At 40.4% G+C, this 23,607-nt stretch overlaps 1 protein-coding gene across 1 annotated transcript in view; it reads left to right on the forward strand.

Annotated features, from left to right (window-relative positions):
- LOC149000830 (putative cyclic nucleotide-gated ion channel 20, chloroplastic) overlaps positions 1–23,607 on the forward strand; it is an 89,187-nt gene that overhangs the window by 20,198 nt on the left and 45,382 nt on the right. Inside the window, exons 3-6 of the mRNA XM_089139402.1 lie at positions 3,103–3,288; positions 7,321–7,419; positions 10,585–10,722; positions 12,832–13,080. Of these exons, the coding sequence (XP_088995528.1) occupies positions 3,103–3,288; positions 7,321–7,419; positions 10,585–10,722; positions 12,832–13,080 (672 nt within the window). The remainder of the gene's footprint in view (positions 1–3,102; positions 3,289–7,320; positions 7,420–10,584; positions 10,723–12,831; positions 13,081–23,607) is intronic.

Raw genomic sequence — 23,607 nt, forward strand, 5'->3', positions numbered from 1 at the left:
CAAGTTAAGGGGCAAATCTCGGGGGTTAACAGAGATCAAGTTATGCACAGTCAAAAAGATAGCTCTATAGCAATGTTAGATCTCCAAAGTGGAAGATTGCGAAGGTAAGGAACAAACTTGCAAAGGTAACAAAGATCAAATTCTACATAAGGAAGTCTACATGAAAGGCATTGAATTGTAATAGAGATTCAATCTCCCCCTCACGTGTAGCTTTACACGTGGGAAAACAAGAATAAAGGAAATCCCTAAATAATATGGTCCATGGTCCACCAAGGTAAGATAATGGCTTAAGACAAAATTCAAGCCAATGGGGAAACTTGGACAGGAAGAAATTGTAATGGTAAGATGAAAGTATCATGAAAAACAAATCTAGAGAAAATGACAAAATTTGAAAGGTGGATGACCGAGCCTACGGTGCCACTGATGAAGGTTTGATATTACCGAATGGACCGGATTAGAAGATGTAGTCAAAGCAGAAGTAGATCCTCCAATCGCCTCGAGCAAATAAATTCCATTTACCACGACCAATCTCCTTCCCCGTGACTAGATCCGGAAGTAGCAAGGTAGGAATTGGTAGGGGTTGTAGAGGAAGCAGTGGTCGAGGCTATACTGGCAGTAGAAGACTGCAGAATACGTCGTAGAGTAGCGAACTCCTCCTATGAAAAACCAACGTCTGTAGAGGGTGTGGTGGAAACTGTCTCAGAAAGATTAGCCTTTGGTTTTCCCTGTCTTTGTGCTCGTTTTTGCTCAAAATCAGCAGGCTTCCCATGCAGTTTCCAACAATTTTTCTTGGTATGATATGGTTTGTGACAGTGCTCACACTTGACAATCTCCTTAGCCGGATCAGATTTAGTGCGAACAGACTATAAAGCTGATTTCTCCATAATAGGAGTATGAAGCATGACTAATCGACGACTTTCCTCACACTGAACAAGAGCATAAGACTGTTCTAGTGTAGGAAAGGGAGAACAACTTAAGACTTGCACTCTGATCTGATCGTACTCCACGTTCAAACCTGCCAATAAGTCATATACTCGAATCTTATCAATGTACTTCTTATATGTCGCCACATCATCTGGATTAGTGGGGTGATAATCCCCATAATGATCCAACTCTTGCCAAAGATATCGCAACTTAGCATAATAGTGGGCCACAGTTAGTTCCTTTTGGGTAGTCTCATGAAGCTTCTTTCGTAGCTCATAAACCTGTGCATCATTCCCCAATTGTCCATATGTTTCAGTAGTAGCCTTCCAGATTTGGGCTGCAGTATCAAGTAATAGGTAACCCCGGGCAATATTTGGATGCATGGAATTCAAAAGGAATGACATAATAAGAGTCATTTGATATCCATTTATCCTGTAAAACACCTGCGGTAGTGGGTTTGATAGTGGTGCCCGTAATGTATCCAACTAATCTTCTTCCAGCAATAGTCAGGTAAGCAGATCGAGACCAGATCAAATAATTTGTGCCGTCAAATCTTACCGAAAGAGAATGAAGAGTGGGAAAATATTCGGATCCAGTGGGAGTAGTAGTACCATCGATAGTGGTCATGTTGAAAAAAGTGTGTGCAGTTCTTCGGTCTTCACCTTTTGAGAAAAACTAAAACGTCGCAGAATGCAATAGCCAAACAATGTAAGACAAAATTTTTCTCCCTTTTTTTTTTCTTTTCTTCTTCAGAATAGCAGATTATAAGAAACAAAATAACAATATGGTTTGGCCAAATATGCAATGGTCTGGTTTGGTCTAAATTCAGAGAGAACCAAAATATGGTCTAAAGTTGGAGAGAACCAAAATATGGTTCGACCAAGATTTATTGTTTACCTGGTTCAGTCTGATTCGTTTTCTCTTCTTCTTCTTGAAGTCCCAAAAGCTGGAGAGACGAAGCAAGTAGCAGCAGCGATGGTGTTTCTTCTCTTTCTTCTCTTCTTCTTTCCTTTTCTTCCTGGTCTTCCCTAATCGAACCCACTGTAGTGCATTGGGTACTGAAGAACAGTGAAAAAAAAAAAAAAAGGAGATGGGTTGCGAGGGTTTGTGATGGGTGCAGTGGAACTGAAGAATTGAAAAAACAGAACTGTGGGTTGCAAGGGTTTGCGATGGGTGCAGATGCAGCGGTGATGGTATGCCAGAAAAAAACGATGGGTGAAAAAAAATTGAGGGAATTTCGATGGCTTCTGGCTCGATAAGAGATGTAGCGGTGATGGTATAAGCAGGGTTCCTCTTCTCTTCTTCTTTCCCTCCTTTTTCTTGTTCTTGCAGTGGCAGATTTCTGTCCATCCAAAACTGAAGAATCGATTGGTGCAGAAAATTTCTGAATTTGAATATCTGTGATAGTTGCAGAGAAAAAAAGAGGAATTTGAATGTCTGCGATAGTTGCAGAAAATTCCTGCGATGGTTGCAGAAAATTCTGCAACTGCGATGGGTTTTACGGTAGCAGAAGAAAGAGAAAATCTGCAAAAAATCTGCGATGGGTTTTGCAGAAGGAAAAAATTCTTCAATCGAACTTAGGCTCTAATACCATGTTGAAAGAAACGATTGTAGTAGAATGGCTTATTGATCCATGATCTCAAGCCCTCTATTTATAATTAAGTGGAAAGTAGACTATTACAAGGAATAGAAGTTTACATGAATGCAAACTCTAATTTAACTCCTATACAAACTCTTATTAGACTCCTAATAGAATCCAACAGTTCAACAGTCTATAAATATCTCATGAAACATATTTTAATTCTTCTTTTTGGAAATCAATATGCTGATTGGGTTATTCCCAGCCTTTCTCTTCCTTAGTCGTTCATCTTATTTATTGTCAGGGGCTACAGTTGAAAACCCTAGTATCTGGTTGTGTTTGGAACCTTTATTTTGGATTCTTATTTTGTTTTAGGCTTAGAATTGAAAAGAACTTTGCACCTGTGCGAATCCTGCACCTGATCATAAGAGTTGAAGTTTTATATTCTGGTGGTGTTGCTTACAATGAGCGCTTTATTATAGTCTTCTTTTCCTATTTGTAATTGCTTTTTTCTTAACTGATATTCTCTTATCATTTTGAATGTTGACATGCATTGCACATGCTCATGCAATTTTTCTTTCACCTGTGTTTCATTGTAGTTGCATGATGCTTTCTATGGGAAAGGTTGGGCAAGGAAGATTTTTAACTCTCTACAGCCACTCATTCCTGGCGTCATGAATCCTCATGCTAAATTTGTTCAACAATGGAATAGTTTTTTTGTAATTGCATGCTTGGTGGCAATTTTTGTAGATCCTTTGTTCTTCTTCTTGCTTACTGTTCAAGAGGTATAATCCTATTGCCTTGCATTCTGGGAAGCATTCTTTGATGTCTCGACATATTACTAAAAGACTTAAGAGTATTACTCTTTTCTTAGGCTTTCACATGATTTTATTGCTTTGTAACGTTTATACATGTCAGTTTTCTTCTTCATAACTTCAACTATATTAGTGTATGAACTTGCAGAGAGTAATCCCAAACGTGATACACTTGATAAACTATCAATATCCTTCTCAAGGACATCCTGTAAAGTTCTAGTGACCTTTCATTATAATAGACTCCCCACAATACTTGAAGATACTGCTTTATGATGATGCCAACGTAGAAAGCTATTGTCCTTGCGTCTTAGTTCAAGCATCCTGATTTGCCATCAAGCATGCAATTTTATTTTGATCTTCCCTTAGTTGTCAAGCTGTAGGCTATGCCTATGTGCCTAGGTGGTTTGTGAACGCCAAGTTTGATTGTTTTCTATCAAGATGCCTTGACTTGAGAAAGAGGGGAAACTAGCCAGACAATGAAGGATAGGGTTTAAAACAGAGAAAATTGAAAATGAACTTAGAAGAATATAGAAGGGAATACAAGATAAAGAAGAAGATGGTTGTCCAAGAAAAGAATGAAGCTGCAGCGGCTTTGCTTTCTGTTGCAACTGAAGAAGAAGAGAAAGAAGATGTAGCTGAAACAGCAGCTCCAAGAAGAGAAGATAGAGAAAGAAGATGTAGCTGAAACTGCACTGCCTTGAAATTGGAAACCAATCAAGGGCCAAATTTAAGATCTTGCAAGGAAACTGAACTAGCAAAGGGTAAAGTTGAACCAGACTGCGTAGGGCTGTAAGGTAAGCTTTGGTAAGTTGGAACCCCCAAACCTTCCACATGTGCATGCACAATTGCACTCTTTTCTCCTGTTAAGTCATTTGAGAATTTTCAGAGTCCACATAGTTTTTAGTTTCGTTAGGTTAGTTTGAGTTCCTATTTTCTTGTATATAGACATTGGATATTGTTCAAGTTATAAGTGGAATTGTCTGATTCCATTTGCATTGTTCAGTTAAGGCTGAGAATCAATGAAATTGATCATCTGTAGCCCAAAAGTTTTGCAACTGGAGGTTTGGGTTCCCTTGAAGTCAAATTTTCTGTTTTTACTTGTTTCGATTTGAAAAGATAGGGAAGAAAATGGAGATAGACTGCAATGGTTGATGGAATTGATCAACGGGGTTAGATGGATTTATGTTACAGAAATAACTACTGAGCTATCAATTTGGTGAATAACAATGCATGGATTCAGAACCTCATATCACTCAAATAACCAAAAGGTTATTTATTTATTTTTGTGATAAGTAAGCTTGGTATTAGATCAGGGAAAGTGTACAGAATAGGCACAGAACACCCCTGCCCCAGGGCGCCCGCCCGCCCACCCGTTGCAACATAAGGGAAGGTGGGGGTCGGGGTGGTGGAGACTGCAACTAAGGAATGCATTTCTTCCTAACATGTATTCCATACAGGAAACAAAAACCCAGTTACACCCTGTAAAAGACATGACTTTGCAACTTTCTTTACAATGTCTTCCAGGTCAGGGGGAACTCATCTGGTTCTCAGTGCAGCTGCACTGAGAGTTCAACTTAAGCCCTGCCATGGGATCTGCTGGTTGGTTTTGTTCTCTCCACATGTGTCTAGACTCCCTTTAATGGATCAAATTAGCACTGATGAGGAGACCATCCCTTGTACAAGGCCCTTGTACTTGCCCATTAATAGTGTCAATGGCCAGCTTGGAATCAAATCTGATGTAAACCTTCAACGATCCTTTGTCAATGCAGTATTGCAGCCTTTATGGATTGCTTGTAATTTCATTGCTAGAACTGCCAGCTCCTCTTGATTCCCTGCATAAGCAAACAAGAGCCTCCCTAGCTCCCTCCTTGTCAAATACCTCAGGCTCCCCCTCATCCCTGCTTGTCTTTGTGGCCATTGTTGCACCCCATGCTTGACCTTTTTTTGGGAAAAGCTACAACTATGGAAAGGTAAGCTTCTCTTCTATGTTGGTAGGCTTGTGTTGAATCTATTGATTAAATCAATTTTTCTAAACAACTCATCCAATTCTACAATCAGAAAATCGTTTTTATTGAATCTGGGCTTAGCCTCAAGTCCTGTTTTAGTTTGATTGTTTGAAGTTCCTTTCCAGGTCTCCTCCAATCCTCCTATATCTACTAGTGTGGAATCTTTGCCTTCCAAAATCCATCATCCTTGCCATTGAATCCCTCTTCTATAGCTTTCTCTAGAAAGGTAAAGAAGCTTCCAAGTCCCTCCATCCAATTAGTTGGCTGAATGTCTAGAGACCCAAAGTTCCATAGAATTAGAGATTTTAATATTGTTGGGCTCATCAATATCATTTGGAGAATCGCCCCCAAAGGCAGCTTCATTTGGGTCAGCTGGGTCTATTCTTATCTCCTCAAGAATGGTTCCTTCTGAGAATTCCTCATGGATTTGGCTAAAACTCATCTCCCTTTGCCACCTGGTCCTCTCTGCTATGCCTTTTAGAGTTTTAGAAAAGCGGATGGCTCCAACATCTTCTTTTGGCTCGAACCATGGCACTCCCTTAGTATCCTTTACCATTTGGTCAGAGCTAGGGCAATCTACTCTTCTGGGATTCCTAGACTCTCCAACCTCTCCTGTTTCATTAGTTTTGGATCTTGGACCCCTCCTTCCCCCTTCAATTTGGAGTTAGATTTCATTTGGCTTGTTCTCCTCTCTCCCATGATCCGCTCCTCTAGCTTCCCTCCAGAAACACCCCCTTCTCCATTGCTTTTGCTTGGAATCACATCCGCACCCCCTCCCCCCTTTCCTTGGGCCATGCTTACTTGGTTCAAAGGTCATGTTCCCTGCCATGCCTTCATTGTCTGGAGAACCCACTACTTTCCCACCCAAGCCCTCATTATCAGTTGAGACATCCAAGTCAATCCCTCTTACATCTTTTGCACTGATGAGGAGACCATCCCTCACCTCTTCTATGCCTGCCTCTTCTTTGGACCCATTTGGCTCCTCGCTTATGCCTCCATTTGGCCTTGATCTGGATGCCCGCAGCCTTTTAACATTGAATGTGGTTGGTTCACTTCCACATTTGGGAGCTCCTCAATTGCTGACAAGGAAGCTTCTTGGTGCCTACCTTTTGCACTCTTGGATGGAGCCAAACTTCCATAGATGGAATACCTAATCTAGATCCATAGACGAGCTTCGGAAGGCCACACACACACACACACACAAACAAACAAACAAACAAAAGGAAAAAAAGGAAAAAAAAAAAAAAAAAAAAAAAAGGGAAAAAAAAGGAAAAAAAAAAAGAAAAAGAAAAAAGAGAAAGCCTGCCAGTGGGATCTCTGATTAAACATCCATTGGTTACTACTGATTCTGCTAGTGGGGTTGTTTGATTAAAAAACAAGCTGGGGAACCCTATTGCTCTGAGCAAATAAGTATGTTCTACTTTTCAGCTATGTACACTGACTTTACCCTCTGCTCTCCTTATATGGTTAGAACTCTACACTTGGTCAGAACATCTTAAATATCGGTTTCTACTACTTGACCCTTATTTCTTGTCTTATTCTGAACATTCTGTGATTCCTTTCAATCCAGATCTGTTGGGTGTAACCAAATGTTGAAATCTTTGTCCCCTCATGATGACTTTCTCTTAGACTCACGGCTATATAGAGTATGCTTTTGAATTCCTTAACCATTTTTGGAGTGACTTATTTCTGCCATCTATTTTTTTTTCCCCATGTTATGATTTAGTTTATAGCATAGCAGAGGCTCTTTGGCCTTGTTCAATTTTAATCGTAGGTTTATAGAATCTTTTTTGCTGGCATTGCTTCGGTTTTGATTGATGAAAGTAGAACTCCCATGTTTAATTTGTATCATCAGGTTTCTCTTCTGTTTATATGTGACTTCTTTCTTCTCTTTTCTCTTCACATTGATTATCATGTTGCACCTTTTTGTTTTTCCTTCCCCCCCATCCATTACATTGAGAGCTCTTCATTTACTTGTTTTTCTTTCTGAAAACAGGATAATAAATGCATAGTTCTTAACTCTACCTTGACGACAACGCTTGTTGTTTTTAGAACAGTTACGGATTTCATTTATTTCATACACATGCTTATTCAGGTAAGCTATCTTACTAGCTTCGTAATCTTTTTTTAATTGATGCAATATCTTTGTTATCCTTTCCGCTTAAATCTAAATGAACTGTGGATGGGAATTCAAAAGGGGGTTAGTTTTCCTCCTGAGAAAAAGAGACTGATGCATAAAAGGCTAGCTGGCTAGTTATCAACTGATGGCATGATATTAGCCTGCACACCTTAACCTTTCACAATGATACAATTTGGCCGATAAGGAAACATTCCTGAGTGCCTCAATATGTCATCCTTATGAATGAGTTGTATAGATGGCTAGATATAACGATTTCAGATATGGAATTGGGGCTGGAATATTAAGGACTGTTCTGGAATTGATGGCAGAAATTGCCAGCAGTCTATGAAGAAATCTCATGAAAGTTGGGAGAGTCATACTTGTCTGGCGTTGAATCCTTTGCAGATTCTCTACTACGTTATCATTGCATGAGTAGTTTTTTGAATAATGTACTATAATATTTATAGTTTTTGTACAAAATCACCTTGTCTATGAATGGTACAGAAACTGATGCAGCAGAACCAGATATTACAGTTCATGCTACAGTACCGTGAACAGTAACTTAAATGATTACTTTCATATTTGGTGGGTCCCTAGTCCAGCTTGCATGGAGATAGATTCAAATTTGGTGGACCAAAAGTCCATCTTGCAAGGAGATAAAATGGGAACTGTTTTGCGGGAGTTTTAGAGATAATTTAGGATTTTGTTATTTATTTATTGGGATAATTCTGTAATTAGATTTTTATCGGGTGGATATCCAAGATCAGTTTGAGTCAGTTTTAAATTCCTAAGGGTCCTTGTATGGTTTTTTAGTTCGTTTTAAATTACCAAGAGTCCTACTATAGTTTGTTTTGTATTGAAGTAAGTCTCTTTTATTATTTAAATACTTGTAAAGTTGTAATTAGCTTATTGAGGATGGAATAGAAAAATATGAATTGAAGCTTTAGCTTTGTGCATTTGCAGCCGCCCCCCTCTCTCCTCCTCTTATCTTCTTCTTATGAGTGTTCTTGTCCCTCTTCCTCTTCTTCAAGACTAATTCTTCTAAGATTTCCCCTTCTTCCTCCTATCTTCTTTATCTTTCTTCTCTATTCTGTACCCCATAAAAACTCAGCCTTTATCCCAACAATGTAGGGTTTGCTTCATGGATTATGTAAATAGCACTCAGACTTAGGAGGACAGAAGTGAAAAACAGAGAAGAAGAGCCCATGATGTGCTGTGGAGCTTCATAGGAACTTGCGTAGCCTGTAATGCCTTCTAGCGTTACTTATGGGAACATATTACAAGCCTAATCAGCATAGGAAAGCAGGAAAACAAGTTACAAATGAAAATAGGATTAGAAATCCCTATCAAATTCAAACTTCAGCCCCTAATTCCATCTAGAATCTTGATGAGCTCTTTGTCTGCCCAAAATACCCTTCTAACACTCCCCCTCAAGCTGGAGCATGCATTTCGTTCATGCCCAGCTTGTTACGAATATAATCAACTTGCTCCCCGATGCCTTGGTGAATCGATCTACTACTTGTTCCCTTATATGGACATGGCTAGGATATATCAATCCTTGTTGTAGGCTTGTAGCTTCTCTTGAACAAAATGACATTCAACTTCAATATGCTCTGTGCAGTCATGAACAATGTATTAGGCAAAATTTTGCATGTCTCGACCTTGGTTAGACGAAACCGGGGCTGAGATGAAAATTTTGTTAGTTGATTGACAAAATTCAACGAAATCTCGGCATCTCGGTGAAATTTTGGTGAAACTTCAAGAATTTCAAGGGGTTGTGAATTGTAATTGAGATTTGACTACTTCTAGATATTTGTTCTTGCATTTTGATGAACGTTTCATTGTTCTCTTGTATATCCATGTTTACATTTGTGAAAATACATGTTCCATTTTCATCTGCATAAAGCAGTGCATGTGCAAATCAGGAACACCTTTTTGTATTAGATTCTAATAAAAAGCAACATTGGCATTGTGTTTATTGGCATCAAATTAGGCTATACACAAAAAACCAGACCCGAAAACCTCCTAAAACCCACCGAAACAGGCTACACTATTGTAACATGTTTTGCCGAAATTTTGGTGAAATCTTGGTATCTTGGCTGTCTCGACCTTGTCAAGACACTGAGACAAGACAGGATTTTAAACTTTGGTTCAAAGGCCTTAGGATATGCCAGTTCAGACAAGTGATTTGATTCATACTGAAGGAACTAAAAGAAGCCAGAGGCAGGCATAACATAACTGTTGATGAATTGGTGAGGGAAGACATGTATCGCTTTGGTCTCATATTTTGTGTGACTTAGAAGTTTGAATCGAGCATACTGGAGAGCATGGATCCCTGTAGTCAACTGCAATTAGATGGTACAGGGATATGCCGTTGAATCTCATTCTCATGTACTTGAAGTCCACATTTGGGAAAGGGTTACCATACACCAGACACAACCACTTGAGGATTAAAGACTACATTGACATTGATTGTGCAGGATCTATCTTTGGCAGTAGGTCTACATCTGGATGGCATTAGTGGATGGGAACCTGGTTGCATCAAGACCATCCTATTTTGAGTAGGTCAAGTGTAGAGGCTGAATTTAGAGCCATGGCTCGTCAATTTTGTCTGAATTTGTATGATTGAAAAGTTTGGCCCAAGAGTTGGGTTTGATACTGAGGGGCCTATGTGGCTTTCTTGTGATAATAAGGATGCTATAGCCATAGTTAGCAGTCCTGAACAGAGACACATTGAAGGGTGAGCTCCATTTCATCCTAGGGTAGCGTTCAAGGTGAGCATATAAGCAGTGCAACTCATTGACGTTGATAAAATGTTAGTTATGCTGCTTCCATGATTACATCATCTATTTTGAGAATGGAACTGCTATGATCTTGTCAAGGTAGTTTGATGCTGTATAAATCTGACTTTCTAGTTTTTACAGGTGCTGTATGGTTAAATCTGACTTTCTAGTTCTTACAGACTTCATGCTTTTTGCCAAGATTTAGTCTGCAGTTTCAAAATTTTAAATTGAAATTCCGTCATAATTATGTATGTTCTGCTCAAATAAAATATTTCAGCAACTTTTTCTTGTTCTCTACCTGTGGTTATTATTGTTGTGGAGTGCCAACCTCATCCAATGTATGCCGTTGTCTTTGCAGTTTAGGTTGGCTTATGTTGCTCCAGAGTCAAGAGTGGTGGGTGCTGGAGATTTTGTTGTCCATCCAAAGAAAATTGCTCTCCATTACCTTCGTGGTTATTTCTTGCTTGATCTATTTGTAGTATTACCACTACCTCAGGTGGAGTTTTTCTTTCACACTGTTAGCGCTTTTCCCCTCTTACCCCTCTTAAGAAAGATAAAATATATTTCTTGATAAGAAGCAAAACAAGTCCTGCTCACTCAGGTTTTTACAAACCCTCTCCAGCAGTTGTTCTCTAAAAAAAGCAAGAGCATTCATGATTTGAGAACTGCATCCTTTACATGGAAATGCTATTTTGATATGAAACATTTTATTTAAAATCAAACTGCTGTAGTCATTGTTAGAAAACAAGCTTTAAATAATCAAAACAACAGCTGAACTTGAACAGAGAAAAGAGAGAAGAAGAAGAAGAGAAGAGAGATGAAGCACCAGTAGAAGAGGTCTGTGATTCTAGCTAAAGAGTCTAGAATCACAGAGCCTTTTTATTTATAGCTTCTAATGAATCTAATACAACTTGAGCGACAAGTAATTGTCCTTTAGAAAAAAAAAGAAACAAAAAATTACAGCTTTAGTAACTTTCTAGTCCTAAAATAGAAAGTTCTGAAAATAGAAACTACCACCAAAATAGAAACTATGCTTTCTAGAAATTCCCAAAACTTATGTAGCAAGGCTCCTACATTAGAAATAGAAAGTAGAGTAGCATCACTAGCATAATATTGTTCATGTGAACAGTAACATGAATAGTAAAATAGCCCAAACTTGCATATACTTCAACAGTCATTAATCCTGATTTGTAGCCAAAGGTAATTGAACTCTCATTGACTGTTCTACCGGGTTCAGGTTGAATTTTTTGAAGTATCCCACAACCTGGTAAAAATCAGGTAGTAAATTGTATTGCACTAGGCTGTTGTCTTGCTTTCTCTTGAAGCCAAGAGTCATGACCATGGCTACAAAGCCTACAACCCTATTTGCATAGTCTTTTGCACATTTTCCGGCCTATAATTTCATCATGTCCCTAAAGATCCCCTCTACATCTCTACCAGAACTAAAGTTTGGTAGATCTGCTGAACTGAAGTCACACTAATTTTCTCTTACTTTTAACATCCTATATGCTGTCACATTCAATCTGATTTCCGGCTACATGCAATTTTTGGTTCTCAAGTTATTTAAATCCTTTATATCTGTCTATTCTTTTCTGTGGGTTTTGTCCATAAACCTGTCTTACAGGTTGTTTGATTCATAAAATTTGCTAGGTCAAGGAAACATTGGGTATATGTTAACCATTGCATCTATTCATCTAAACTGGAATTTTTACAACTCAAATGAAAATATTCATGGGAACTTGGTAAAACATTGTAGATGGCATCACATCACAGTACTGTCAATAACTGCCGGCCCATAAGGTAGTTTTTGGTTTGGGCCCAAATTTGGTTAACATGGTTTTCATATCATTGTCTATGATCAAAATTTGGGGACCGTTTAATGACCTCTAGCTGAAGTTTTGAAAAATCAACTAGGGTAAATGTATGGTTGAGGAAGACAAGCAAATTTTACAGGTGGCAATCACCGGGAGCCAATTCTAGCAGTCTTTGTGAAATCCTTCTCCATGTAGCTGAAATGTGGGAGGTATGACACCAAACCTTTGGATTGTGGGATTATAGGGCGTGGGTTATATCATACCGATTTTTAACCTTTATATAATTGTTGGAAGTTTATGGATGGTCTCATCTTTCTGATTTGAATTAGGTGTTGGAGAGCTTTTTAAATGGGCATATAAGACAAGGTTTTAGGACCTCAGATTCTTATTTTTTTGGGGTTGTTGTGGTTTCCAACTTTCTGTAGCTTCAAACCCTTGGTGTTGTTTTCTGTAACTGTAAAGTTTATTAAACAATGTATGATATTGGAGAATTACTAAAGCATCCAAATATTGATGTGAAGGAAATGATTGAATACTGTTATTTGTTTTGAGCCAGTTTGATGGTAGAAAATTCTTGCCAACTCCATTTAAAATGCTATCTTCCTTCATTCCTTCTTCTTCTTTCTTCTTCTCTTTTTTTTATTTATTTTTATTCTTCCTCTTCCTAATCCTTGTTTGTTGATACTTGATACTTGATACTTGATATTACAGGTTTTTGGCTTTATTGATGTATGTTTCTGCTTATCTGTGTCTGATGAGTCTGTGCTATTCTGCTTATTTTCCCTGTCTAGATTATGATATTGGTGGTGTTACCCATATATGTTGGATCATCAGCTGCGAACTTTGCTAAGAATCTTCTGCGGGCAACCCTTCTTCTGCAGTACTTACCCAAACTTTACAGATTCCTGCCTTTGCTTGGTGGTCGTTCCTCAACAGGCTTCATATTTGAATCAGCATGGGGGAACTTTGTTATTAATCTTCTCATGTTCATGTTGGCTGGGCATGTGGTTGGATCAAGCTGGTACCTCCTGGGTTTGCAGGTGGGTAGAGGTACATTTATCATCAGTAGATTTTTTGCTGAATTATCTTTATATTGTGGAGATCTGGAAATGGCTTGTGCTATTTGACCACAACTTCCTCTTATTTATGATAATACGAGGAACATTTTTAGAATCAGTACAAGGGTAGAATTACAACCCCCCCCCCACAAGTTGGTGCAAGCAGAAAGTACGGGGTCGAACTATGGGGAACTAAAAGGCTAAGTTACTAAGATTGAATTTAACAAAACTAAATTTAAACTAAATCTATTAACTAATGTAAAATGTTAACTGTGAATATGTGAAGATCTTTGGGATTTCGAATCCCCAATGCTTTTCCCTAATCGATATAACTCTACACTTCAAAGTAAATTAGGGATGGTCTTCCTAGATATGCCCTATCTTCGCAAGACTATCGTCCTTCGCGGAAGCTTGGCACGCTTAGTTCGCTGAGTTATAGAACATCTTTGGCCAAACTCAAACACAATCAACTAGAAGATATAGAACAATCAACTTAATGAAATAAGCATGGTTCATCTACATCCCAAAGCAAAGGAACTAGCTACTCATTATTACAAAGTTCATAAGAAAAATAAAGATGAAACATAGGGAGGGAGAGAGAGAGAGACGGCGAATGCGGCTCTCATCTCTCTCATTGCTGAAGAAGAAGACCACATCTCTCTCTCTCTCTCTCCCTCCCTATGTTTCATCTTTATTTTTCTTATGAACTTTGTAATAATGAGTAGCTAGTTCCTTTGCTTTGGGATGTAGATGAACCATGCTTATTTCATTAAGTTGATTGTTCTATATCTTCTAGTTGATTGTGTTTGAGTTTGGCCAAAGATGTTCTATAACTCAGCGAACTAAGCGTGCCAAGCTTCCGTGAAGGACGATAGTCTTGCGAAGATAGGGCATATCTAGGAAGACCATCCCTAATTTACTTTGCAAAATTTGATCGTGTCGCTAACCAATCAAAAATAAAATCCTATACTAATCTAGCAAGCAGAAAGTACGGGGTCGAACTATGGGGAACTAAAAGGCTAAGTTACTAAGATTGAATTTAACAAAACTAAATTTAAACTAAATCTATTAACTAATGTAAAACGTTAACTGTGAATATGTGAAGATCTTTGGGATTTCGAATCCCCAATGCTTTTCCTAATCGATATAACTCTACACTTCAAAGTAAATTAGGGATGGTCTTACTAGATATGCCCTATCTTCGCAAGACTATCGTCCTTCGCGGAAGCTTGGCACGCTTAGTTCGCTGAGCTATAGAACATCTTTGGCCAAACTCAAACACAATCAACTAGAAGATATAGAACAATCAACTTAATGAAATAAGCATGGTTCATCTACATCCCAAAGAAAAGGAACTAGCTACTCATTATTACAAAGTTCATAAGAAAAATAAAAATGAAACATAGGGAGAGAGAGAGATGTGGTCTTCTTCTTCAGCAATGAGAGATGAGAGCCGCATTCGCCGTCTTCTTCTTCTCTGTGGTTGCCTTCTCTTTTATGTCTCCCGCACACAATGAATCCCCTCTCTTTACCTGTCGATTTGATCTTTATTCTTTCGGAATTTGGAAAAACTCAAAACTGGAAAGTTGTAGATATTTTCAATATCGTTTCATAGCATCTTGAATCATCGAAATCCAAGCTCATACGAGAGAGATATGCCCAAAATACTGAAGGTAGGTCTGTTTACCCGATTTTCAGATTTATTACCAATTTTGTTCCTTAGACCTCCACCTATTTCCAATTTGGCTAAGATCTCACTTTTCATGATTTCTTGAGCAGCAAGATTGAATGCCATGATTTAAAATCCACCAATATCTAATATATTTGCCAACTTTACTCCATATTATCTCTAATATCCAAAATCTCCTTATTCCTGAAAAATACACAAAAATACTCAATTAGATCTCTTTAATTAAATAAGTATGGGGAATTAAATCAAATAAATAATGGTAAATGCATGCTTATCAGTAGAATTACAACACCCCCCCACAAGTTGGTGCTAAGATGTCAAATATTCCTAGCTTGCTAAAATAGATCCGAAACTCTTACTACTATTTCCATTACTGAGAATATCAGAAAATTTATCACTTGACTGACTCAAAGGGATACAATTATACAAATGGCTTCTTGGTCTTAACTTCTACTTGGTGAAGTGTCGATCAATCTCAATGTTCTTGGTTTAAGCATGCTTCAGTGGATTATGTTCAATGCTCGTCTCTGATTTGCTGTTACAGTAAAGGTGCTTATCCAGGTTAACATGAACACATTAGTCTTGAAGAAGTCCCTTGAGCCACAGAGGTTCATATATCCTATGGGTATTGCCCTAATTTCAGTTTCCACACTAGGTCAGCAACCAACCGTCTACTTCTTCCTACACTAAGTTACTAGATTGCCTTCAAGAAATGTATAATAACCTGAAGTAGAACTCATGTTATGTGGATTTTCTGCTCAGTCTGCATCAGTAAATGTCTCTACCCATAAATGATTATGAGGAGAGAACAGTATTCCTTTTGGAGGAGGATTTCAACTCTTTAAGTACCCTCATGATCTTATATGCAGCATCCTGATGAATGAAATGAAGATCAAGCGTGCATGGGCTGACCGCATTTACAACAAATGCAGTACTGGGCCTCGTGTGACAGACAAATAAATGAGATGTCCTGCAAATCTTTCATAGCTTACCTATATCTACTGCTTCTCCATCCTTACTCTTCAAATGAGTATTAGATTCTAATGGTGTATCATTAGGCTCACACCCTAACATGCCAGCTTCTGACAATAAATTGAATGTAAGTTGGAGGATCAACAACAAATGAGGAACTAGTTTTATAGAGGTTGAAGAAGAGGAAGAGGATAATGAGTTGTTTGGAAGAGAAAATCATAGGCTAGAGCGAGTAGTTGTTTGGAACAGAAAACCATAGGCTTGAGCGAGTAGCATTATTGCCTAGATTTATTAGCTGAAGTATTGCATAAATTACAACCACCTCCCTAGGGAGGTCAGAAGTAAAAAGACAGAAACAGAAAGTACAACATAAGCCGAGATGTAATACATGAGCAAACTGATGCAGGTCGGGACAAATTTGGTCTATTTTCCTTTGAAATCAATCTAGGATTGATTGATAAGACGGTTGGGCCTTTTTTTAACATGTTTGTGTGCTTTTGGGCCTATTCTATGGGCCCATAAGTCTAGTGTTTAGGTCCGGTACAAAAAATAGGTTTTTATTTTAATTAATTGTCTAACTATGTAAATTCTGCCCAACTTAAGTTATGAGGGCAGAATAGTCTTTTTTTATGTTTTATTTTAATTTAAGTGATGTTTGAGTCAGTCTGGGATATGATAAGGAATCAGTTTAGTTATAAGAGTTCTATTTGAATTTGGATTAGTATGTTGAGCACAACTAGGAGAGTGAGCTTCAAGTCCTAAATTCACTAGGACTTCTTATTAACGCTACAAATAAAGCCATGGGCATGTAAGATAGAGCTTCTCATTGGTAACTGTAAGTGACCTTCATGTGATCAAGTAAACATCTAGGTTTCTTTTTGAAGGATTCTCCTTCCACAGTGCTTACAGGTTGCCTCGACTTCTTTCCATCTCCATCACACCCCCATACAAGGCTTATGTTTCAGGTGAGTAACAAGTCAGCACTTAATTCCGTTCCCTTTCTCGTACCACCCTTCTTTTTTTTTTGGATTTTCAGACTTTTCTAGGGACCCAAAATTCAAGATGAGAGCTATGCCAATCTAACCGTTAGATCAGCCCAAACTTTAGAACCTCCCCCCCACCCCCCAAAAAAAAAAAAAAAAAAAAGAAAAGAAAAGAAAAAAAAACAAACTAGTGATCTTCCATCCCAATTTCAGCCCTATCGGACCAACCAAACCTAGTCTAAGCCCTAATTCCTTTATTGCCGAAAATTCCTAAACCCTAATTCCTTTGCGCCCTAAATTCCCAAACCCTATCCTAATTCCTTTGCTGCCCTAAATTCTCAAACCCTATCCTAATTCCTTGCTGCCCTAGATTCCCAAACCCTAACCCTAAAGCTGGAAACCCTACTTTAAACCTTAGGCTAAGGTTGGTTTTGATAAGATCCTGGAAGAACCGATCCTCATTCACTGAGGCAACATTCGGACTCAACAATATATACTTGCTTTGAGAAAGTGGATACCTTGAACGAATGAACAATTCCTATCCTGAAAGTATCCGAGTTTTCCTAGATTGTTCACTATAACCCCTTTAACCCTTCTTTGGCGAACTCTAAGGAATCACTTTCTAAGGAACTCTCTTCTCTTGTCTCTCTAGAAAGCTTTCTCCGCCAAAAAGCTCGGATAAAATGGCTGAGCTTGGGGACTCCAACATGGCATATTTCATAGGTCCCTCAAGCCGCCATAATCTTAATTCTATTCCCATCCTTCTTTCTAGCAATGGCTCTTGGATCTCCGATCCCTTAGTATCAAGCTGAAGTTGTCTCTTTCTTCTTCAACCTCCTCTTCCCTCCTTTTCTCCCTCCCCGTCCCCCCCCCCCAATCTCCTCAATAAACCCCTTTCGCCCCCCCCCCCCCCCCCCCCGTGCCATCCCTTCAGCGAGGAAATTCTCCTCGCTATCCGCTCCCATAAATCTAATCGCGCCCCGGGCCGATGGATTTAGTATGGGTTTCTTTCTTTCTTCTGGGATCTTATTGAGGACGACGGTGAAAGCCATTCGAAGCTTTTTCCTCGATCCTTCCCAACTCTCCTCAATCAATCAAACCTTCCTTTGTCTCATCCTCAAAGGGCAGTGCTTCTTGCTCTCGGACTTGGCCATCTCCTCATAATCTCCTCTATAAATTCATCTCCAAGATTCTTGCGAATAGGCTCGAAGGTCATGCCCCTCCGGTTAGCTCCAACCAATCAGCTTTTATCTCCGATAGAAGCATTGCAAATAACATCTCCTTTGTGCGGAAATAGTCCGAGGCTTCGATAGATCTTCCCACTCTCCGCAGCCTCTGAAGGTTGATCTCCACAAAGCCTTTGACTCTATCCGCTGGGATTTTATTAGTGATGTTCTCTCCCTATGAGATTTCCTTCCCCCTTCATCCCTGGATTGAGATCGTATCTCTTTTCCTCCATTATCACAAATGGTTCCCAGTTAGTTATTTCCTTCTAGAGTCGGTATCCGTCGAGGTTGTCCTCTCTCCCCTTACCTCTTCTCTCAGCTCTTGAGGTCCTCCGTCGTTTCCTCGGTTGAGCACCGATCAACATCTTATCTCCCCCATTCCCAAATGCAAATTTCTCGATCTCTCCCACCTTGCTTTTGCCGATGATCTTATGATCTTCTCTAAAGCCGATCATCAATCCATTTCCTCCATCATCCAGCCCTCTCTAATTTTGAGATTCTCTCCGTCTTAAAGTTAATCTTGATAAATCCCGTCTTCCCCCCAGCATCCACGCGCACTCCTCTTCCTTCACCGAGGTTTAAGCATGGTTCGTTCCCGTGTCTTACTGGGTCTTCCCCTTATCCCTAGTGACACTCACCCCCCTGTTCTCCAGCTGACCACATTCGAAAGAAGCTCAACTTGGAAAGGCAAGCTTCTCTCCTTTGCCGAGTTGTGCTCATCAAGCGTCCTCCAATTGTCACATCTTTATTGGTGTGGTATCTTCTCCCTCCTAAATCTACCATTAATGCTATGGTATCTCTTTTATGTGCTTTCCTTTGGAAGGGTCAAGAAGCCTCCCTCCTTCACCCATTAGGACGCCCAAAGTTGAAGGAGGCGGAATGCCGATCTTGGACGCAATCTGGTTTTCTCTCAAACACATATGGAAAATTGTTACTAAACATGATTCCATTTGGGTCCATTGGGTCCCCACTCCCAACTCTTCAGACCGTCCCCATTCCCTCCAACCCCCACGGTCCGGGAAAGCTGCCCATCTAGGCGCCACGGCAACTCTTCGCATCCACGGCTCCACCACCTCCTTTGGCTTGACCCGTGGCATCCGATGGGTACACACTCTCAAAAAAACCATCAGCCCCGAACCCCCGAGCCCCTCCCCCCCCCCGCCCCGGGGGTCAAAGATCATACCCCGCCACACACCCATGGAGAGCCCATGCGCCCTCCCACCCAAGCCTCCTCATAGCCGCACACCCGCAACCCAAATTGTACCCGTTGGTGTGACCATGAAGACAGACCACCCCCGCCCCTCCAACCCTGGAGAAAAGCCCTCCAGCCGCGACGCCCGGAGTAGGGAGGGGAGAGGAACAGCCCAAGGACCGGAAGCAGCAGGCACACACCGGGGGCACACAAGAAGAGGACCCCAAACCCGCAGAAGAGAAAGCCATGAGAGTACCTAGAGCCACCCCCCAAGGAGCAAGCAAGGGCACCCCCAGCCCCGAGGCGGACCGAAAAACACACAAAAAAAAAAAAACCGCCCAAAAAGCCAGCATCACATTGCACCACAAAGAGACACACAACCCAGAAAAGAAGCCAAAAGGAAGGGGAAAAACAAAAAAAAGGAAAGCAGCACAGAGAAACAACACCCCCCACAAGGGGCAAGAGCAAAACCACGCAAAAAGACCAAACCACACACCAACGAGAAACAGAAAAACACACGACCAAAGGGAACAAAACAAAGCCGGCAACCACGGGAAGCGACAACCAAGCGGAACAGCCAGGGAAGCAAGCCGCCGACGCAGAAAGGGCACCAGGAACAAACACAAGCGAAAACCCGAGCCACAGAGGCAAACCAGGGAGCCCAACCAGCCACACAGGCAGCAACCAACCGCACCCCACACAAGACAGACCCAAGAAATGTAAATAACCTGAAGTAGAACCCATGTATGTGGATTTTCTGCTCAGTCTGCATCAGTAAATGTCTCTACCCATAAATGATTAGAGGAGAGAACAGTATTCCTTTGGAGGAGGATTTCAACCTTTAAGTACCCTCAAGATCTACATGCAGCATCCTAATGAATGAAATGAAGATCAAGCGTGCATGGGCTGACCGCATTTACAACAAATGCAGTACTGGGCCTCGGTGACAGACAAATAAATGAGATGTCCTGCAAATCTTTCATAGCTTACCTATATCTACTGCTTCTCCATCCTACTCTTCAAATGAGTATTAGATTCTAATGGTGTATCATTAGGCTCACACCCTAACATGCCAGCTCTGACAATAAATTGAATGTAAGTTGGAGGATCAACAACAAATGAGGAACTAGTTTTATAGAGGTTGAAGAAGAGGAAGAGGATAATGAGTTGTTTGGAAGAGAAAATCATAGGCTAGAGCGAGTAGTTGTTTGGAACAGAAAACCAAGGCTTGAGCGAGTAGCATTATTGCCTAGATTTATTAGCTGAAGTATTGCATAAATTACAACCACCTCCCTAGGGAGGTCAGAAGTAAAAAGACAGAAACAGAAAGTACAACATAAGCCGAGATGTAATACATGAGCAAACTGATGCAGGTCGGGACAAATTTGGTCTATTTCCTTTGAAATCAATCTAGGATTGATTGATAAGACGGTTGGGCCTTTTTTAACATGTTTGTGTGCTTTGGGCCTATTCTATGGGCCCATAAGTCTAGTGTTTAGGTCCGGTACAAAAAATAGGTTTTTATTTTAATTAATTGTCTAACATGTAAATCTGCCCAACAAGTTATGAGGGCAGAATAGTCTTTTATGTTTTATTTTAATTTAAGTGATGTTTGAGTCAGTCTGGGATATGATAAGGAATCAGTTTAGTTATAAGAGTCTATTTGAATTTGGATTAGTATGTTGAGCACAACTAGGAGAGTGAGCTTCAAGTCCAAATCACTAGGACCTTATTAACGCTACAAATAAAGCCATGGGCATGTAAGATAGAGCTCCATTGGTAACTGTAAGGGACCCATGTGATCAAGTAAACATCTAGGTTTCTTTTGAAGGATTCTCCTTCCACAGTGCTTACAGGTTGCCTCGACTTCTTTCCATCTCCATCACACCCCCATACAAGGCTTATGTTTCAGGTGAGTAACAAGTCAGCACTTAATTCCGTTCCCTTTCTCGTACCACCCTTCTTTTTTTTTTGGATTTTCAGACTTTTCTAGGGACCCAAAATTCAAGATGAGAGCTATGCCAATCTAACCGTTAGATCAGTCCCAAACTTTAAGAACCTCCCCCCCCACCCCCAAAAAAAAAAAAAAAAAAAGAAAAGAAAAAAAAAACAAACTAGTGATCTTCCATCCCAATTTCAGCCCTATCAGACCAACCAAACCCTAGTCTAAGCCCTAATTCCTTTATTGCCGAAAATTCCTAAACCCTAATTCCTTTGCTGCCCTAAATTCCCAAACCCTATCCTAATTCCTTTGCTGCCCTAAATTCTCAAACCCTATCCTAATTCCTTGCTGCCCTAGATTCCCAAACCCTAACCCTAAAACTGTGAAACCCTACTTTAAACCTTAGGCTAAGGTTGGTTTTGATAAGATCCTGGAAGAACCGATCCTCATTCACTTGAGGCAACATTCCAGACTCTAACAATATATACTTGCTTTGAGAAAGTCAGATACCTTGAACAGAATGAACAATTCCTATCCCTAGAAAGTATCTGAGTTTTCCTAGATTGTTCACTATAACCCCTTTAACCCTTCTTTGGCGAACTCTAAGGAATCACTTTCTAAGGAACTCTCTTCTCTTGTCTCTCATAAGAAAGCTTTCTCCGCCAAAAAGCTCGGATAAAATGGCTTGAGCTTGGGGACTCCAACATGGCATATTTTCATAGGTCCCTCAAAGCCCGCCATAATCTTAATTCTATTCCCATCCTTCTTTCTAGCAATGGCTCTTGGATCTCCGATCCCCTTAGTATCAAAGCTGAAGTTGTCTCTTTCTTCTTCAACCTCCTCTTCCCTCCTTTTCTCCCTCCCCGTTCCCCCACCCCCTCTAATCTCCTCAATAAATTTTTCGATCCCTCCTCTACTCCATCCCTCTGTGCCATCCCTTCAACTGAGGAAATTCTCCTCGCTATCCGCTCCCATAAATCTAATCGCGCCCCAGGGCCTGATGGATTTAGTATGGGTTTCTTTCTTTCTTCTTGGGATCTTATTGAGGACGACCTGGTGAAAGCCATTCGAAGCTTTTTCCTCAATCCTTCCCAACTCTCCTCAATCAATCAAACCTTCCTTTGTCTCATCCTCAAAAGGCCAGGTGCTTCTTCGCTCTCGGACTTTCGGCCTAACTCCCTCTATAATCTCCTCTATAAATTCATCTCCAAGATTCTTGCGAATAGGCTCAAGAAGGTCATGCCCCTCCTGGTTAGCTCCAACCAATCAGCTTTTATCTCTGATAGAAGCATTGCAAATAACATTCTCCTTTGTGCGGAAATAGTCCGAGGCTTCGATAGATCTTCCCACTCTCCTGCAGCTCTCATGAAGGTTGATCTCCACAAAGCCTTTGACTCTATCCGCTGGGATTTTATTAGTGATGTTCTCTCCCTTATGAGATTTCCTTCCCCCTTCATCCACTGGATTGAGATCTGTATCTCTTTTTCTCCATTATCACAAATGGTTCCCCAGTTAGTTATTTCCCTTCTAGAGTCGGTATCCGTCAAGGTTGTCCTCTCTCCCCTTACCTCTTCTCTCTAGCTCTTGAGGTCCTCTGTCGTTTCCTCCAGTTAAGCACTGATCAACATCTTATCTCCCCCATTCCCAAATGCAAATTTCTCAATCTCTCCCACCTTGCTTTTGCCGATGATCTTATGATCTTCTCTAAAGCCGATCATCAATCCATTTCCTCCATCATCTCAGCCCTCTCTAATTTTGAGATTCTCTCCTGTCTTAAAGTTAATCTTGATAAATCTACCGTCTTCCTCTCCAGCATCCCTGACTCGCTGCACTCCTCTTTCCTTCAGCTCACGGTTTTAAGCATGGTTCGTTCCCAGTGTCTTACTTGGGTCTTCCCCTTATCCCTAGTAGACTCACTCGCCACCACTGTTCTCCCATGCTTGACCACATTCGAAAGAAGCTTCAACTTTGGAAAGGCAAGCTTCTCTCCTTTGCTGGCCGAGTTGTGCTCATCAAGCCTGTCCTCCAATTGTCACATCTTTATTGGTGTGGTATCTTCTCCCTTCCTAAATCTACCATTAATGCTATGGTATCTCTTTTATGTGCTTTCCTTTGGAAGGGTCAAGAAGCCTCCCACTTCCTTCACCCCATTAGCTGGTCGGCTATATGCCGCCCAAAAGTTGAAGGAGGCCTGGGAATTTGCCGTATCTTGGACGTCAATCTGGTTTTTCTTCTCAAACACATATGGAAAATTGTTACTAAACATGATTCCATTTGGGTCCATTGGGTCCACTCCCACCTCCTCCGTTTCGACTCTTTCTAGACCGTCCCCATTCCCTCCAACCCTTCCTGGGTCTGGAGAAAGCTGCTCCATCTTAGGCCGTGTGCGCTCACGGCAATCTCTTCTTGCATTTCCACTGGCTCCACCACCTCCTTTTGGCTTGACCCGTGGCATCCGATGGGTATTCTGTTTACTCTCAAAAAAATTCACCATCTCATCAGCC

Source organism: Hakea prostrata, chromosome 11, assembly GCF_041222555.1.
Source record: "Hakea prostrata isolate BN-2017 chromosome 11, UWA_Hpros_2, whole genome shotgun sequence".
NCBI lineage: Eukaryota > Viridiplantae > Streptophyta > Magnoliopsida > Proteales > Proteaceae > Hakea > Hakea prostrata.